Source organism: Tamandua tetradactyla, chromosome 2 (genome assembly GCF_023851605.1).
Source record: "Tamandua tetradactyla isolate mTamTet1 chromosome 2, mTamTet1.pri, whole genome shotgun sequence".
In the NCBI taxonomy this organism is placed as follows: Eukaryota; Metazoa; Chordata; class Mammalia; order Pilosa; family Myrmecophagidae; genus Tamandua; species Tamandua tetradactyla.
The window spans coordinates 141,204,516-141,225,372 of NC_135328.1; the positions used below are offsets into that span (position 1 = coordinate 141,204,516).

A 20,857-nucleotide genomic window follows, 5' to 3' on the forward strand; every position below is an offset into this window, starting at 1 on the left:
TGATTACCTCAGTTGCAGAAAAGGCTTCTGACAAAACCGAGGATTCCAAAACACTCAGAAAAATAGGAATACAAGAAAACTTACTCAACATGACAAAAGCCTTATAGGAAAAACCCACAGCTCCATCATACTCAATGGTAAAAGACTAAAACCTTTTCCAGAAGGTGAGGAACAAGACAAGGATGCCCATCATCATTTCTATTCAACATTGTATTGGATGTGGTAGTGAAAGCAACCTGGCAAGAAAAAGAAATAAAGAAGAAATAGAGTTATCTCTATTCATGGATGATATGATTCTGTATTTAGAAAATCCAGAAGAAACAAGAAACCTACTAGAGCTAAAACAAAACAAAACAAAAAACAAATCTGGGGAGCCTGAGGGGCTGGGAGGCCAGAGAGGAGCCGTCTGGTCTGCAGAGCTGGCTGTGCTGAGTAGCTTGCCCTCCTGTGCCACATGCTCACTTGGGCTTATAGTGCAGCCCCCCACTGCTGGCAGAGATACAGCTCCTTGCCTCCAACCCCTTTGATAAGGATTGTGGAAGAAGCAACCAGTGAGATGAATACAACAGAGGACTGGGGCCTCATTTTCGATATTTGTGATAAAGCTGGTCTCTCACGCTGGCTTCTAGGAGTCTGTGTATCAAACTATGGCAACATTTTTCATTTAGAACTATGTTCAAGAGATTTTGCTACTGAGGTAAACCAGTAAATTTTAAATAAGGGTCATCCTAAAGCCTGTGAAAAATTGAAAGCTCTTATGGTGTAATGGACAGATGAATTTAAGAATGACCCACAGTTAAGTCTGATAGCAGCAATGATCAAGAATCTGAAGGGATAAAAAAATAAAAAAAAAAAATTAAAAAAGAAAAAGAATCTGAAGGAGCAAGGAATCTCCTTTCCAGCTTTTGACTCTCAGGCTACAAAACAAGTCAAACCAAGCCCAGCTCTGGTGGCCAAAGGCATGATGGCTAACAACAAGGAAGAAAAAGGTCTAGCAAAAGCCACTGAGTTATTACTGAAGGAACAGAGGCAACAGCCAACCCCACTTTCCAGTTTATATCCTAGCGGGGCTAACCTGGTGGCAGTCTGGCAGCCAGATGAACCATCTCCAGCACTGTAGTCTTCTCGTTCAGCAGATGCCTCCATCAGCAAACCCAGCCCTTCCCAGTCAGTAGGCCCAGGTTTCTTACCTCAACGCCATGGCCAGTTCTGTATAAGGACATGCGTATCCCAGCCAGGCGGCTGTGTTCAGCTCTCCCACTGCTGCCTCTGACCTCACCGTGTACCAGAATGCAGGGACCCTTGTGTTCTAGATGCTGGAGTATATCCTACCACCCTCCACACTGCCTCAGCCCCTGGGGCAGCCAGCAGCTACCACCGCAGCAGCAGCTGTACCCCTTGAAGGCACTCCGGTAGGGCTCAGAAGGCCCTGGGGTAGGAGTGCTGAAGGCTGCCCTGTCTTGAGAGTAGATTATGCCCACTTATAAGATTTGTCCTGGTCAACAAGCACAAATGTTCAGGAAGGCAAAACTCTTCAATCTGCACTGACATTTTAGAAGTATCCCTACCCCCAAAGAATGAAACTCCTTACATTTAATTGCTTCCTTTCATAATATGAAAAAACTGAAAAAAGCACCTGGTCTCTAAAAAGTCAGAAACACTATTGTGGCAGATATTATGTACATATTGATGTGTAACTTCCTAGGCCACTCTGTATCATGATGGTGATCATACGAATGTATTTAATATTTAAATTAACTTACATTATTATTTTATTTTAATGATGAACAACTACCATGTTCCATAACATTTTGTGTAGATTTAAGACAATTATGCTATCCTTCTAGACTGCAACAGAACTAAGTGATAGCATATTGACATGAAGGCATTATGTTGTCCTTGTTTCGGCTTCACATTAATTGAACCTTTCACCAACTGTGAGTGGAACGTTTGTCGTTGTAGTTTTCGGTAGCTTCTATATATACTAGCTGTCATTACACCAGTGTACAGCAGTAAATTTTTAGTACGGTTATAGCAAATGATACTTTCCCTTTTTTTTCACATGGGCAGGTACCAGGAAACGATTCCAGGTCTCCGTTATGGCAGGCAAAAACTCTGCCTGCTGAGCCACCTTGGTCTGCCCGATACTTTTCCTTTTAAATGTTCACATTTTGGGATGATATTTCAGAATACTGAGTGACTCTGAGACAAATTAAATAGAATCACATTCTTTGTTTTGTTTTTTAAAGAAATAATATTGATTTCCTTTCTCAGAGTGGAAGATAGTAATTAGATTTCTAAGCTATAAACTGTGTTTATCAGCAACAGTGATATCAAAAATAGAGGCAATGGATAGAAATGTTTAAACTGGAAAGAGCATAAATTACACTACCTTTAAACATCTCTTGTAATTTTTTAGGGTACAAACACAATTTAATTCATCTGTCTTACCCTACTGCTAGTCTTTTAAATCTGTGTCTTTAACACATTGTAGCCTTCAATTCTTCATTAAAATGAATATAAGCAAGGGAAAAAAAAAGCAAAACACAAATTTCACAAAGTGAAAGAGTACAAGATCAATACACAAACAGTGGTGTTTCTATATACCAGCAATGAGTAATCTGAAAATGAAATCTAGAAAGCAAAATTCCACTTAAAATTGTAACTAAAAGAATCACATATCTAGGAATAAATTTAACCAAGAAGGTATATACATGGAAAACTACAAATCATTACTGAAAGAGATTAAAGAAGACCAAAGACAGAAAACACAAAGAGACAGATACAGAGAGCAGAGAGAACTGAAACCAGAACATAGGAGAAAAAAGCCCACAGAAGCTCAGAGACATTTTGGAGAGAAGGACCAGCTGGCATTACCATGTACCTTTCCATGCAAGAGAGGTACACTGGATGCCAGCAGCCTTTTATGAGAGAAGGTATCTTCCTCTTGGAGCCTTAATTTGGACATTTTCATGGCCTTAGAAAGTAAATTTGTAACGTAATGAGCCCCTACTGAAAAAAGCCAACCCATTTTTGGTATATTACTTTTCCACAACTTTAGAGATTAAAGAAAACCTAAATAAATGGGAAGACATTCCATGCTCATGGATTGGAAGGCAATATCTTTTAAGATCTCAATACTACTCAAAGAAATTTAAAGATTTAAGAAAATCCTAACCAAAATTCTAACAGCCTTCTTCATAGAAATGGAAAAACTCATCATCTAATTAATTTGGAAGGGTAAGGGACTCCAAACAGCCAAAACTATCTTGAGAAAGAAGAACAAAGTTGGAGGACTCATACTTTCCTATCTAAAACTTACTATAAAATCACAGTAATAAAAACAGTGGGATACAGACAGACATGAACCAGAACTGAAAGTAAATGTAATAGAACTGCCAAGTCCAGAAGTAAATCCATACGTCTATGCCCAACCGACTGTTGAGAAAGGAGCCAAATCCATTCAATGAGGAATGGAACTGTATATCCACATGCAAAAGAATGAAATTGAACCCCTTTCTCAGAAAAATCAACTCAAAATAGACCAAAAACCTAAATATAAATATTGAAGTGATAAAAGTCTTGGAAGAAAACAGAAGGGTATATCTTCAGGACTGTGTATTAGGTAATGGATTCTTAGACTTTACACTGAAAGCATAAGCCACTATAGAAGAAGTATCAGGAACATGTAAAGACATTCTACACCTCAAAAACAAAAAGATAACCTGATTTAGAAACTGGCAAAGAACTTTAATAAGCATTTCTCCAGGGGAAAGGAGAATAGGAAATTTATGCATAACGTGTGAATAGTATCTGGAACAGAGGTATGTTGGAGTTTTCTGCATAGCTTTTCTATTATTATTTTTGTAACTGTTTTGCAAGTTTGAAATTATTTCAAAATAATACATTTAATAAAATAAAAATGAACAGAACCTCAGGGACTTGTGGGACAATATTAAAAGGTCTAAGATTCATGTCATTGGCATCCCAAGAAAAGCAAGTATGTGATGCAGAAAAAATATTTTTAAAAATAATGGCTAAAATCTTCCCAGATCTGACAAAATCCATAAACCTATAAATTCAAGATGCTCAGAAAACCTTAAGCATGCCCAGCACACTGTAATTACAATACCAAATGATAATGACAAAAATTATTGAAAGCAATCAGAGAAAAAAGGATGCATTATTTATGAAAATGATTTCAACGACTGCAGATTTTGCATCAGAAACTGTATATAGAAAATGGAAGGAAGCGGTTAACATTCTATGATCCAAAATTCTATAGCAAGCAAAAATACTCCATAGGAAGGAAAGTAAAACAGACATTCTCAGACAAAGAAAAATTAAGGGAATTTATTGCCAGCATACCTGCACTAAAATATTTGCAAAAGGAAGTTCTTCAGACAGAAGGGAAATGCTATAGAAGGAATCCTGAAACATCAGGAATGAAGGAAGAGAAATGAAAATCCTATATTTCTTTTTTTTTAATTGTGATATATTTATACAACAGAATACTATATAGCTCTGAGAATGACTGAATTATTGCTACTAACAACAATCAATGTTGAGTGAAAGAAACTGGGCACACAAGAATTCATCTTCGGTGATTCCATTACCATGTCTTTCAAAACCAGATCATTTATGGTCTGGAAATCAGGACAGGGATTACTTTTGAAGTGGTTAGTGACTGGAAAAGAAATGAAAGGGCATCTAGAGTACTGGTAATGTTCTATTTCAGGATCTAGGATTTTGGTTATGTGAGTTTGTTCCCATTACAGAATGATTACTTATGATCTGTATAGTTATGATATCTGTACATTTCGGTATACATGTTTTACTTCAACAAAAATTTATATAGAAAATCATAAAATATATTAATTATTTTATTAGTGTTTCTGTTATATAAATATTTCAAATAATATCACAGGTATAAAATATGCTAAATCACAGGAAAGTTTAATATACAGTTGAAAAACACCAATTCCTAGAACCAGGGTTTATCTCAGTGTAACCATGAGCATTTGAGCAGGTCCTATGCCTTTTTCTTCCAGGTATTTTTCCTCTTGTGTTGGATCTATGTCCCAATTCAGAGAAGTGATTGCCATCACTGATCTTTTCATGGACCTTACAAAAACAGCATCTTCTGGATCAAGAAACAGTTTTGTCTACATTATTTCCAAATGCAAAATCTGAAGGTACTCTCTGGGCTGGTTTTTGCTTAAATGGTGATCTAGGATCCCAAGAGGCATCTACTTTTCCTCTGAATGCTACTGATTGGAGAAGGTGAGACTTTTCCTGGTTAAAAATGATAATCATTGATCTTTCTTTTTCTATAACCCGATTTCAACCAAGAACCTCCACTCTAAGCTTCTTCAGATTTAGCATTCACTTTAATTCCTTCATTGTTGCATCAAAGTTTGTCACTCATTGTGGTGTAGCATTAGGATATGCAATGAAGGCAAACAATGAAGACCTTCTTATCAAATATTCCACTGTTGTTTAGATATAGTTCTGTCAGACAGTAGTTTCTAATTAGAAATTTTATTCCATGGAGCTTTTTATGATGAAGCCATAAGTATTTTAATTTTTTAAATCTAGAGAGATCAATGACCTCTGTCAGTTCCTTCTGAGAAAGGAACAGCTCTGATACATCAGTGTCCCTCTTATGGCCACCTATTTTCAGCTGATGTTCAACTGCCTCATTCCGCGCCTTCTGTCCCAAGCCACGTTCGGCATGCTTGTTGGGTTGGCATGGTGAGGGCTGCGGCCCTTCGGGTGCTGGATCATGGGGACACCTGGGGGTGGAGCAGCACCATATCCTGGATGGCATCTTTTCTGACTGTGACCAGCAGTTGTCGTTTCTGGCTGACGAAAAGCCCTGGCCAGGGAGGGCCTGAAGCCACTGGGCCTCTGGGAGGCATGGGGCTGGGCCTAAAATGCTAAATATCTTAGTAAATATAAATTATTTCTGGTAGGTCGAAGTATGTGCTCCACTGAAAGGCATTTTTTTAAAACTTTTTTTGTTGTATAGTATAACATATATACAAAGCAAAGAAATAAAAAAGCAATGGTTTTCAAAGCACTCTTCAAAAAGTGGTTACAGGATAGATCCCAGAGTTTGTCATGGGCTACTATATGATTCTCTCATATTTTTCCTTCTAGCTGCTCCAGAATATAGGAGGCTAGAGGGCTTAAATACTTTTTTATCATCACAATAGACTTTTTTCCTTTTTTTTTTTTTGTGAATAATAACATATATATACATAAAATCTATAAATTTCCAAGCACGGCACCACAATATTTCAGACTTTGACATGGGTTACAATTTCACAATTTTAGGTTTTTACACTCTAGCTGCTCTAAAATACTGGAGATTAAAAGAGATATCCAATTTAATGATTCAGCATTCATATTCATCTATTAAGTCTTATCTTCTATGTATAATTCCACCATCAACTTTGATCTTTCCATACCTCTCACTGGGGTTGTTTGGGCTATGGCAATTCTAAATTTTTGATATTGGAAGGGTTTGTCACTAATGTGGGGTAAGGAGATGGAACTATCTGATGTTCTGGAGAGGCTGGGCTAGGTTTCAGGACTTATCTGGACCAGGGACCCATCTAAAGGTTGTAAGTTTCTGGCAAGTTACTCTAGTGCCTGGAACCCTTGTGGAATCTTATAAATTGCCCTAGGTGTTCTTTAGTATTGGCTGGAATGGTCCTGGTTGGGGGTTGGCATGTTATGATAGATAGCAAAGTCTACCTGAAGCGTGCAAAAGAGCAACCTCCAGGGTAGCTTCTCAACTCTATCTGAACTCTTTCTGCCACTGATACTTTATTAATTACACTTCTTTCCCCCCATTTGGTCAGGATGGAATTGTTGATCCCATGGTGGTAGGTCTGGATTCATCCTGGGAGTCATCTCAGGGGTGAAAGGGAGACATCATTTCAAACGTAGTGGGGGAGGGCAATGATTTCACTTGCTGAGCTGGGCTTAGAGACCTGAGACCACGTCTGAGCAACAACAGAGGTCCTCCAGAGGTAACTCCTAGGCATGCCTATAGGTAGTCTGAGCTTCTATGCTACCTACATAAGCTTCACAAGAGTAAGCCTCATGATCGAAGGCAGGGTCTATTGATTTGGGTGTCCCTAAAGTTTGACACAGTATCAGGAGATTCCCTGATGGTAAGGTTTAATAGTTCCATAGTCTTTCTCCCCTCCCTCAGGGGACTCTGCCTGATTATCTGGTTAATATACTCTAGGATGTATCCAGGCATTCCTAGAGGACCTTTTGAAGATATTAATATTAGATAAGGTGCCACCAACTGAATCCAGATGGGTCTTAATCCGTATTATAAGCATTACAAAGAAAATGCAATAGGAAGGAGTGTGAAGAGTAAGAAGCAAAAAGTCAGTAGAAACCCGGAGAGCAAACATAGGAAGAGAGATCATCATGTGAAAGGAGGGAGAGATGAAAACCAAGGAATCCCAAGGACTGTGACAAACTAGCACAAAAATGCTACCAACTTTAGGGACAAAACTAAGCCCAGCCAATACTTTGATGTTGGATTTCTATCCTCTGAAACCATAAATTTATAAATGTTTGTTGTTCAAGTCAACACGTTGTGTGGTATTTGTTATAGCAGCTTGGTGAACTGGCACTCTAGTCTCCTCTGGAGTTCTTTAAAATAAGTTTATGGTTAGCAGCAAAACATTGTGAATGTATTGAACACTGCTGAATTATGCATTTGAAAGGGGCTAAAATGATTAATTTTAGATTGTATATGTTACCCGACTAAAACAGTACAACACACAGAGTGAATCCATTGTAAACTATGGGATATAGTTAATAATGATGATGGTGATGATGTTTTATCAATTGTAACAAAGTTACCACACTAATGCAAAATGTTAATAAAAGTGAAAACTGCATGAGTGAGGAGGATGTATGGGAACTCTGTACTTCCTGCATGATTTTTCATGTAAACCTCTAACTGTTCCAGTTTTTAAAAAATGTAATTAGATGGTTGAAAGCAAGAATTATAAAACATTGTTTGATGAGGTTTTAAATAAATGTAGATGTATTACATAAGCTAACCAGAACATAATGAGGAGAGGTTCAAGGGACTAATGTGGTAATAAGTTCTGCATTGAATTTGAAATGGTAAAAGGTCTATTCTAAGTAGACAGTGAAAACTTATTTTATAATCCCTAGGACAACCACTAACAAACCTAAAAAGGAATAGTAAAAAACACAGTAGATAAATTAAAATGGAATACTAAAAACTGTTTAAATAACCCAAAGGAAAGCAGAATGGAGGAAACAAGGAGCTTAATATAGAGGGAGCAAACAGACAACTAAAAAAGTGGTAGATGTAATCCAAACACAACAACACATACATTATCATTTCTTGCTTCCGTTCATTATAATGAAAAGTCAGCATCATTCTTGAATGATGTGTATCCCTTTTTCTCTTATGCTTCTCCCCCTCCCCCAGGGGCCAGATGGGTTCAGTTTATTACAGTTAAATACATCTCTATTCATTTTTTGGCCCATTTTTTCCACAAAGAAAATTAAAACACATACCTAAAGGGGAGAAGAGATCTAAAACAAGAGGCGGAGGTGAGATACGGCCTCCCTGCTTAGAAGATTCCCCTTCTTCGCATAAGCACCCTGACTCAGCATCTCTGGAGACCCAAGAGGAAGGTGGATATGGCAGAGACTCTGTCCTCTTCCCTCTTGCCTCCAGCTAAGATCAGGAGAGTGCCTTAGCTTTGTGGAGGTCAGTAGGGGAGAAAGACAGATGGGGAAGATGTTGTTTCCACATTAAGACTGATGGTAGGTCCAGTATCCACAGAAATTTATTTCTCCCTGTTTTTTCTATAAAATGCACATCCCTCTCTGAGCTAAGGGATGGGGAACAGCAGCGGGTCCTGGAGGAGGTTCTTGAGCATAGTGGGGTGGGCCTCACTGCAGGGTGCTCTTGCCTACCATGTCCAGGTTGTGCTGACATATCTGAGCTTGAAGCCGGGTGTTCTCATTCTTTAGCAACTTGATTTGTTACCTCAGGTGCTCAAATTGTCCACATGTAGCCATTTAACCTTCTTGAAAATCTCCTGCATGTGCTGGTCAGTCTGGCATAGCTCCAGGGCAGGCCTTCAACAGGATCCTGTCTTTATTTACTCCTGCCTTGCTACTGTCTATGTTACAATCTGGAATGATTTTTGAGAGTTGGACAATCCAGTTGTCAATCCTGTCCCTCCGCCTCCATTCCACTTCACTTCTTGTGCTGAGCTCTCCTCCTTTCATCCTAGTTTGTGCTTTTATTTTTAACTTTTAGAAAATTTTTATTTTTTAATTTAACATATACTAAAATTGACTCTTTCGGTTTACCTGTATACTTTTATGATTATTAACATATGTATAATAAATATATACCATAAATAGGACATGGAATAGCTCCATCAATCAAAAAAACTCCTTTTATAGCCACTTCCTGCCCCAATTTATAATCCCTGGCAACCACTGACCTATTCTCTATTACTAGTTTCTTTTTTTTTTAACATGGGCAGGCACCGGGGATCGAACCCGGGTCCTCTGGCATGGCAGGCAAGCATTCTTGCCTGCTGAGCCACCGTGGCCCGCCCTCTATTACTAGTTTTGCCTATTTAAGAATGACATATAAATGGATTTATATAACATATAACTTTTTGTGACTGACTTCTTTCACTCAGCATAAAGTCTCTGAGTTGTTGTATATCTCAATAGCTTGTTACTTTTCATTTCTGAGCAGTATTCCATTGTAGGGATATGTTTGTATCCATTTACTCATTGAAGAATAACTGGGTTATTTTCAGTTTTTAGCTCTTGCAAACAAAGCTGCCTTGAATATTCTAGCACAAATTTTTTTTTGCGTGTGAAAACATAAGTTTTAATTTCTCTACGATAAGTACCTAGGAGTAGAATTATGAGGTCACATGGGAAGTATATGTTTAACTTTATAAGACATTGCCAAACTATTTTCCAAAGTGGCTATATAATTTTGCCTTTCTATCAACAATGTATAAGAGTACCTGTGGCTCCATCTTTGCCAGCATTTGATTTGTCATTATTTTTCCTTTTAGTCATTCTAATGGGTATGTTGTGGCACTTCATCGTGGGTTTATTTTGGTTTTGCCTAGTAGTTAACAATTAGCTTTCATGTGCTTGCATACACTTTGGTGAAGAATCTGTTCAAGTTTTCTGCTTATTTTTTAAATGGGTTGTTTGTTTTTATACTGTTAACTTTTGAAAGTTCTTTATATGTTCTGGATACAAGCCCCTTGTTGGATATGTGATTAGCAAATATCTTCTCCCAGTCTGTAACATGCTTTTCATTCTCTTGACTGTGTCTTGAAAGTTTTTAATTTTGGTAAAGCCCATTTTATCAATTATTGCTTCATGGACCTTGCTTCTGTGTCATTTTTAAGAGCTCTTTACAGGTCACAAAGATCTTCTACTAATGGTATTATAGCTTTATATTTTACATTTATATCTATGATAATTTTGAGTTAATCTTTGTGTAAGGTGTGAGGTTTAGGTCCAGGCTCCGTTTTTTTTTGATACAGTTAACTATATTTTCCCATGGCTTTGTTGAAAAAACTATCCTTTCTGAATTTGCACCTTTGGTAAAGATCAAAAGGCCATATTTGTGTGGATCTATTTCTGAACTCTATTCTGTTTCATTGATCTATGTGTTTATCTTTTTGCCAATACCACAATTTAGATTATTGCAGATTCAAAGTAAGTCTTAAAATCATGTAGTGTGTGTGAGTCCTCCAATTCTGTTCTTCTTTTTAACTGTTTTCACTATTTTAGTCCCTTTTCCTATGCATATAAATTTTAGAATTGGCTCATCTACACCTACAAAAAAACCTGCTGGGATTTTTATTAAAGATAAGTTAAGTCTATAGATTAATCTGGAGAGAGCTGATAAGTTTTAAGTATTCAAATCCATGAACATAGTATATATATCTCTCAACTTATTAGATGTTCTTTGATTTCTTTCATCAGTATTTTGAAGCTTTCAACATAAAGATCTAACTCTTGCTCTGTTAGAGTTATAGCTAAGTATTTCATTGGCGGGGGTGGGGGGGCATTTTAAATGGTACTGTTTTAAAATTTCAATTTCTAGTTGTTCACTGCTTTAGCATAGAAAAGATTGATTTTTGAGTGATGCCCTTGTATCCTGCAACCTTGCTGATTGATTTATTAGCTCTATAAGTTTTTAAATAGATTCTCTGGGATTCTTTTACAGAGGAAATCAAGTCATCTGTGAATAGGGGCAGTTTTTATTTCTTCCTTTCTGATTTGTATAACTCTTAATAATTTTTTTTGCTGTCTGCACTGGCTAAGACTTACAGAACATGAGTGGTGAGAATGGACATCCCTATTTTATGGAAAATCAGTATCCAATGTTGAATGCACACATACAACCTCTCTCCTTCTCTCTCTCTCTATACATATGGACACACACATATATTCTCTTTCACATTCACACATATACTTACACATATACATATATGTATATATACATATATATGTATACATGCATATACAATATACTATTTTGGGGGTGGGATGGGGGTGGTAGTGGCGGCGGCGGCGGTGGTGGTGGTGGTGGTGGTGAATAGACTTGGGAATCAAACCCAAGTCTCCCACATGGCAGGTGAGAATACTGTCACTGAACTCCCTGTGCACCCCTGTACTGGTTTGAACTTGTGGATCCCAGAAAAGCCATGTTCTTTAATCTTCATTCAGTAATGCTGGATGGGAGTCTTAATTATCCATGGAGATGTGATCCACCCAATTGTGGGTGTGTCTCCACCCATTCAAGGTGGAGTTGCTTACTGGAGCCCTTTAAGAGGGAACCATTTTGGAAAGAGATACAGAGCCTGCGCAGCCAGAGACCTTTGGAGATGCAGAAGGAAAACACCTCTGGGGGAGTTTCATGAAACAAGAAGTCTAAAGAGAAACCTAGACGAAGCCATGTTCACCATGTGCCTTTACAGTCAAAAGAGAGAAATCCTGAATGTCACTGGCCTTCTGGAACCAAGGTATCTTTCCCTGGATGCCTTAGATAGGACATTTCTATACCCTTGCTTTAGTTGGGACATTTTCAGGGCCTTAGAATTGTGGACTTGCAACTTAATAAATTCCACCTTTTAAAAGTTGTTGTTTCTGGTATATCACATTCTGGCAGCTAGCAAACAAGAATAACCTCCAAACATAAGTATATATTTTTAAATGAAGGTGAAATTAACACATTTTTCAACAAACAAGTCTTAAACAAATCTGAGAGAATGTATTATCAGCAGATCTCACTACAAGAAATACTAAAGGCAGTTTTCCACTATAATATTTTAAATGCATTGATAGAGGTAGTCACAGCTTTGGGGACAATATTACAGAAAAGAAGATATCTCAGGAAACATTCAGAGAATGATTCAGAATGATCAGGAGCTATCCATGCATTAGAAATGAGGACTGTAGAAGGGAAAGAAAAATGAAAGATATTCCAGATGAAAGGAATGGCAGGAACAAAGGAACAGAGAACAAATCTGGACACTAATCCAACGATAAGGGTTTTAAATAAGACAATGTATAGTCGAAATTGTGAGCAGCTTCTCATTTAAGTGCCAGGAGTATTTTCAAGTGTAAATACAGGTATTTGTTAGAGTCTGGGATCAGAATGTATAAGGAAAGAAAGCAAGCCAGGAGGCAGCAGCTGACAAAAAGGAATAAATTGGAATACATTTTCAAAATGGACACAAGATTTCATAAGAATGATGAATGAGTATTGTGTGTGAGGGAGGATATAAAATTATGGTCATAATGGAGATTAGAATTCATGCATGGAATTTTAGTGGGTTCATAGACATTTAGAAATTCATTCTTTGACCCCAGATTAACTGATCATTTACTGGTGCTAAGTGAAACCCTAATAAATAACGGACTATAGTGTGGGGACTCTGTGACAATTCTTCTGGCAGCAGAGACATTTTTGCCACACTCAGTCATAACTTGACTAAAATTGTATCATTAATCACTTCTGTTACTGAATCAATTTTGGAACATAATAGAAAATTTAAGAAAAAATGTAAATGTGCCCTAAATTCTCACCTTAATGTAGTTGCTAATTTTTGTATATTCACGTCTAGTCTTTCATAAGACAATTATTATTATTTTTTTTTTGCACACGGGCAAGCACCAGGAATCAAATCCGGGTCTCCAGCATGGCAGGCAAGAATTCTGCCTGTTGAGCCACCATGGCCTGCCCTACAATTACTTTCAATGTAGCTGAATGTAGTGGAATATAAAACACATATTAAAATCTGGTGATTTGATTTTGATTTTATATGTATGCCTGTTTCTTCCACATAGGTAAAATTTTAACGACTGCATATTCCTTTGTCTTTCTAGGCATCCTAATTTTCACCATTATATAGCTATTTCAGTTACCAGCTTTCACTACTAATAAAAATATCCACGATACAATGTAGATATTTTTCTTCTTTTGATAATATTCCTTGAAATAAGTTCCAAGAGGCCATATTACTAACTGGGGTCAAAAATTATGAACATTTTCATGGCTCTTGTTATAATTACAGTTGGATTCTTGAAGACTGAGATGATCAAACAACTTATGAGTGGGTTACTATTAAATAGATAACTATACATTACCTTCATTTGTGTCTCTAATGGTGTTTGTGCCAAGAAAGGAGGTTGTCCAACCAACATTTCAAAAAGAATTACACCAACACTCCACCAGTCACATAATTGTGTATATCCTAAAATAAGATTCCAAAAGTATAGTTATTCATAAGCATATTTTTTAGAAAAACCATACAGGATTAAGAATATCCAACTTAACATTACATCACCAATATATATGTAAAATTAATAGTTTTATATAAACCTGAAAACCTAGTATAAGTTTCAGCAGATCTAAAGGCACATCAAGATTATTTATGAAACAAATAAACACTTTACCTGTTCGTAGTAATACTTCAGGTGCAATGTAATTGGGAGTCCCAACCAAAGAATGTGCTAGACATCTCTGGTGTTGACGTGCAGCTCTCCGCTCTAGGGGCTTCAGTCTATCTCCACATCGACAGTTAGAGGGGTCACTCCATTCATTACTAAAATCCATGCTATCTTGCCTTGGATGGTCACCTGTACAGTTAAAAAAAAAAGAAAAGAAAAGATAAGGAAAAAGAAATAAAATACAAGCTACAAGGACACCTAATGTCTGTTTAATATTTTGACATCATGGTTCGGGGTTTGTAACATTTTCTCTAAAATAAGATGTGATGTCAAATCACTTATGGTATTTATCATCAACCGGAGCTTGCTTTCTGAGATATCACTAGGACAAGGCTTACATTAAGAAAAATTAGCCTAAGATTCAGTAATGTACTCATTGTTAAATGATGATGGTATAAATCATGAATAGACAGGATTAAGAATTTGTTATTATGGCTGCTTCCTGTTACAACTCTGGATAAACTTTCAAACAAATTAGATTTGTGTTTGAATAGTAAAGATAATGGTGAATAAGAACTACAAGGTTCTTCTCTCAGGCAGCTTACATTCTAATAGGGAGAGAAACACAAGAAATACACACATAAGAAACATAGGGATTAGAATATATACCATATATATATATATGGTAACTGAGGAACACCTATTAAGAGGGTGACATTTAAGCTAAAATGTAAAAAACAAGAGGGACTTAACCACTGAAAATGTGGACAAGCTATTCCAAACAAAACAACAGGAGCAGAAAGACCAATGTGGTTGTTTACTAGGTGAAGGAAGGATTGTAGCAGGAACCAGCTCATGAGGGTTTTATAAGATGAAATAGCATGCCTTTTACTCCAAGTACAGTAGCAGCTTTTGGAGAATCTGAAGCAAGAGAATGACAAATTAAAAAAAGGGGGGGGGATACTCCAGGTGCTGTGTAGAGAACTCATTATAGGGGAGACAAGAAATAAAACAAGACCAGTTAGGAGGTTATTACAGTGAGCTTGGACTATGATAAAAGTGGAGATGAAGAGAAGTGGACAGATTCAGGACATATTTCAAGAATTGGAGTGAATGGACCATACTGACAGATTAGATATGAAAGCATGGGGAAAAAAAGAATCAAGGATAACTAGGACAGGTGGTGGTGGTAAAATTTACTAATGGGGAAAACTGGGGTGGAGGCAGATATGGTGGGTATGGAGTGTTTTTGTTTTGCAGTGTTAAGTTTGAAAGACCTATTAAAAATCTATGTGAAGACAGCTAGGAAGCAAGTGGATAAAGAAATCAGGACTTTCAGGGAGTGGCCACACCTAAGAGAGAGATATGGAGTCACTGAAACTAGATGGTATTTAAAGCCACAGACAAGAGTAGATGAAGTCACCTGAGGAAATGCATCTCAAATTAACCTAACTTAATAATCACCTAGTCTGCTTGATTAAAATACAGATTTCTACCCTCCAGGAAAGATTTTCAATTGGAAGAATCAGAATGGGGCCTGGGAATAAGCCTTTTAAGAAGAGCCCTAATTAATTCAGTTGATGTGGGAAATAATGAATTACATTATGCTGAACATTTAAATTCAGATTATCTCAGTTTGATCCATTTAAAGATTTAATCTACTTAATCTATTTAATCTTCTGTGTTCACAGAAGCACAGGAGGCTATTAATACTTACCTCAGAAGACTGTTATAAGTACTAAATTAGAATGTATGTGGAGCACCTACTACATAGAAAGCAGTCAGCAAATGTTAGATCCACTTACACTTCCATTAGCGCTTGGAGGGATCTTGTTGAAGCATTGTGGTGTGGTAGAAATAACATGGGCCCTGTAATCAGACAAACCTGGATTCAAACCCTAGCCCTTACACTTACTTTCTGCCTGACCTTGGGCAATTTACTTAATCTAACTAAGCCTGTTTCTTGATCCTGCCTCACAATGATATTGTAAGGATTAAACAGAATCGTGTACATAAAGTGTTTAGGGCTAAAAAAGTTGTGTCATGGTCATACCATGGAAGACAAAATAGCAGGAATAATGAATGTCATATACAACATGGATGAAACGCAAACACATAAAAGAAGTCAATATAGAACAAAGCATATAGAATGATTACATTTAAATAGAAGTTCAGAAGTAAGCAAAATGAATTAACATTGTTTAGGGAAATAAACATATGTAGTAAAAGCATAGAGAAAAGTGAGAAACTGATTACCAAATTCTGAAATAATTGTTATCTCTACAGAAGACGGAATGGGAAATTATTGCTTAGGGGCTTCTAAGGCACTAATAATCTAGTTCTTAAACCAAACGGAGAGTGTGGGCCTTCATTTTATAATTATTTTTAAAATGTTTTTATTTCTGTGACAAATTTCAAAATAACAAAATGTAAAGAGGTTAACTCAAAAGTGTTAATATTTAGAAATAATCAAATCTAACATTCACTTTCATTTTATAGGTCTATGTGTTTAAAGGATCCACATAAACTCATTCAACAGTCAAGACCTGACCCAGCTTCCTGGCTTCCCAGCCAGCACTGACACATCTTAACTTTAACTACATTAATAAATCGCATATAACATGAACTAAAATAAATTTTATAATTTTACTTACCACTCTGATAGTATTTAGAATCATGTGTCCACCTGAAGCCAGTGCAGAGGCCAAAGTCAGTCAATTTAATATGACCATCACGGTCAATCAAAATGTTATCAGGTTTAATATCTCTATGAATAAAGCCCATCTTATGAACACTTTCGACTGCACAGGTAAGTTCTGCTATATAGAATCGTGCCAGATTTTCTGGAAAGATGCCCATTCTAATCAACAGGCTCATCATATCACCCCCAGGAATGTAGTCCATTACAAAGTATAAATTGTCCTTATCTTGGAATGAATAATATAGACGAACCACCCATTCATTGTCTGCTTCAGCCAGGATATCTCTCTCTGCTTTAACATGAGCAACTTGATTTCGAAGCAGAACATCTTTCTTTCGAAGAGTTTTTGTTGCATATAAAGCCTTGGTATCAACTTTTCTTGCTAGACAGACTTCACCAAATGCTCCTATTCCTAGTGTCTTTATCTTCACAAACATAGACTTGTCCATTTTAGCCCTTTTCAGACGGATGTAATTAGACTCTTTTTGGCAAAGCATCTTTCTCATTTGATCCTGGGCATCTTGAGATAATCCAACCTAGGCAAATAAACTAAATATTAAATGAGGAATATATTCTTCTATTCTGAGTAATAAGAAATAACTTGGAAAATTCAGGAATATAATTAAAGGTTAAATGTGCAATAATTCTTAATAAAGCATGTTAGAAATCTAGAATATATTTCAGAGAAAATTATCAAAAGTGTAGCCTAAGGGACAGTTAATAAGATATTCATATGAGTATACAGACAGATTCTGTTGTTTGGAACAAGGAAAAGAGGATGTCAAAATTGAGCTTTCAATCCTCTCTAGTGCACTCAAAAAATGTTCTCACTGTGCAAAAAACAAACATCTGTTAACATGCATTCTCATCTTTCCATGCATATTAATTCCAAATATATGATTAAACTGCTCTCATGTTATGCCTCTCTTTGTGGAATGCCTAGTCTTCCTCCCATTTTATTCTCCATGAAAAGAAATTCTTCCACTTTAAGTTCATTTATTCTTAAAAAATGGATATATAAACAGAAGAATATCATCTCTAATCTTAGCTCCTCTTTTCCCATTCTCAGCAAGCAGACAATAGTCAATAGTAAATCTTTCCAGGGCACTTGAGTAAGGGTGGGACTCAGCCCACATCAAAGCAAAATGCAAAAGGTTTCTCCTACCTTATTTAAAAAGGACCTGTTGGGTTACAAAGGATCTTTTAGTCATTTTGGAACATTTTTAAGAGTAGTCAATGTGCCTTATGAAGATATTTTAAAAAGCAGATAACAAAAAGTTGAAAAAACTGTGTGAGGAGATTGGCCTGCCTTGGATCTCAGCATACAGTAACATAAAAAGGTTAGAGGAGAATAGGTTTCATGAGGGCTTTATACAATTTTTTTTTTTTTTTTGTATGGGCAGGCGCCGGGAATTGAACCTGGGTCTCTGGCACGGCAAGCAAGAACTCTGCCTGCTGAGCCACTGTGGACTGCTCGAGGGCTTTATACATTTTAAAGGGGGAAAATAAGGTATTTTGAAGGCAGGAATCAGCATAGAGGAAATAAAGGTAAGAATTTACAGTAAGATCGAAAGATCTGAAAAATGGAGGCAGGGATGAAAGGGTAATTTTAATTAAGACCAAGTGAGAAGAACCAGGGATGAAGCTAGGTTGAATAAGGAGAGGATATTCACACATCCTGCTATGTGCTGGGGCCTAGGATACATTTAAATCTTGAGAGTGCATAAACCACCTGATTTGAGAGGGAGTATAGTTTAGTGGTTAAGACCACTGATTGGGGCTAAAAATTTAAATCCTTAGATACTGTACCGTTTGCTCTGCAGAGCTGAACAAGTTCCTTAAATCAATTGTTTAAAAAAATTTTTTTTTGATTTGTAAAATAGAAATAATAGCCCACAGGGTTATGAAGATTAAATAACTGTAAAGGGCTTAGGATAGTGCTTAACATGCAAGAAACAATATTAGCTATTAGCTGTAAGTTGCAATTTAGTTAAAACTGGAACTATCCTTAGGACTATTACATCTTGTTTTAAAGTTTATAAAGAGTATGGCAGTATGTAATAGGTGGAATCTAATAGTAATTCCTCAGGATAGCCTAATTAAATAGCACTTTAGTCTAACAAAATCGAAACATGTTACAAAATGAAAAAAGTATATACTAGCAGTGATATTCCAAGTAAAATTTTATTAGTTTTATCTTGTACATAGAAAAGAAGCCACTTAATATCGGATGATTTTGTGGAATTTGTATCTGTTGCAAAGGAAGTTAACAAGTGGCAGGGACAAGCATGGACTTTTCTACCCTCTAGTTTACCCCAAGCCCTTAGTTATTTATTCCTTCATGTAAGGTAGACTTGAGTTGTATGCCACAAAATTAATTTGAACCTAATTTTTTGAAGAGAAGCCATAATTACCTTCACATTTGTAGAAAAAACTGGGATGTACTGTACAGATCAATACAAGAAGGTAGAACTAAATAAAAGACCTCTCAGCCAATTCTTCATATATTGCAAACTCTTTACAAGGGCACTGTAATTTGATATTATCCTCCTACCAGTTTAAAATAAAGTGGTTTGGCTGATTTACTGAATTCCATCCTTTGCTTGGTTCTAACATGGAGTTTTTCTTTTAAAAGTTTAAATCTCCCACCACAAGTACATTTATAAAGTGCCTAATAAATTTATTGTATATAATGCTAAGCAGGACTGCATTTAGTCCTGATTTACCTCTTACTGTGGTTAAGTATGGCTTTGGGTAGCTGGACTGTTTGCTTAAATACAAAACAGAAATGGTTATGGTGGCCCCATGCTAAGTGCTTTAGCATTTACCCTGACTTCCTCACTTGCTCAAAGTATTTTCCCTTCGGAAAATGTGAATTACATAGCAGATGGCATTTCCTGTATCTTTTCGGTTTTCTTATGGTGTATATTAAGTTGGTATTTTCATTCATTTACCAGATCTTCAATAGGAAATCTCAAAGTTGTTTATACCTAAATTTTAGGCATTAAGTACAACAAGTTATTGATACTGTTATACCCATAACACTCAATGGCTCAGGTAATGTTTTAGATACTACATTTATGCATGTCTGGGTGTATGAAAGAAAGATTAAACTGTTGGCTAGGTTTAAAATTCTCTGAAGTACTCCTGCTAAATAAAAACTGAACTGGGGGAAAAAAAACACTTCTGAATTGATATGGAATATCTGGTCCTAAAAAATAATAACAATTTTTGGCTAACTAATCAAGGAATAATTAAAGGCTTTAATCAGAAAAGAAATTCATTGGAAAAGTAGGGTTTAAATCTAGTAATGAACACTAACTGAAATACTGCAACCTCATGCTTGTGTTAGGATGCACATTTGCATGCAAAATCTTTTAAGGGTGGCATGCCAGTCTTAGTATAGAACTGTTTCTCTTAAAGTCTTACTTGCCTACACAGTAATGGAGGCTACAGAAGTCAGCAAAGCTTCCAACACCATAAAAGTTTAAATCAGCTATTAGTGAAAGTGAAGAGGAAAAAGGAAAAATAAACTAAGAAAATACATACAGACAGACTTTAGTAAGAAATCCTAAGAGCTAAAATATGCTAGTCATATATTTTTCATCTAACAAAATTCAATTTATAGCAGGAATAAATTCTGAAAAAGCAGATTTAGAAATATCATTTTAAAAGAATGGCTCTCTAAATTATATGAGGATGTTCAATCACAAATTTGTCTCTTGGGTTCTTAATGATAGAGATATGATTAGAAGTCAAATCATGGAAATCTAAGCATCTGATAAAAACAATAATAATGATATTACTGCCAAAATATCTTACAACAGCTAGTTAAGTGCATAACAACTAGTGAAGTGTGCTACAGATTAATCTAAAATGAGAGTTTACTTCTCCTGATCTCCTTTTTAATATAGTTTGATTTAATAATTTCAGAATATTTTTCTCTAAGTACAAGAGGAAATAACTGAAGGGAGGAGACATCTGTGACAGACTCTCAAATAAGATCTACATGATGAATAAACCAATAAGCCCAAAAACTTATTTCAAGTAAAAATTAACCTTTCCTAAGTACATCGAGAGATGGGAACCTAGGTATTCCTAGCTTATTTTTAAGTGTTATAAGATAATGTA

At 36.2% G+C, this 20,857-nt stretch overlaps 1 protein-coding gene and 1 pseudogene across 2 annotated transcripts in view; both read right to left on the minus strand.

The window, feature by feature from the left end:
- Positions 1–20,857, minus strand: part of LATS1 (large tumor suppressor kinase 1) — a 77,275-nt gene that overhangs the window by 28,234 nt on the left and 28,184 nt on the right. For both annotated transcript variants that reach the window (XM_077149222.1, XM_077149221.1), the window contains exons 5-7: positions 16,680–17,262; positions 14,032–14,214; positions 13,723–13,829 (exon numbers count right to left, since the gene is read on the minus strand). In XM_077149222.1, the coding sequence (XP_077005337.1) occupies positions 13,723–13,829; positions 14,032–14,214; positions 16,680–17,262 (873 nt within the window). The remainder of the gene's footprint in view (positions 1–13,722; positions 13,830–14,031; positions 14,215–16,679; positions 17,263–20,857) is intronic.
- Positions 1,231–13,597, minus strand: LOC143674005 (leucine-rich repeat-containing protein 72 pseudogene; annotated as a pseudogene).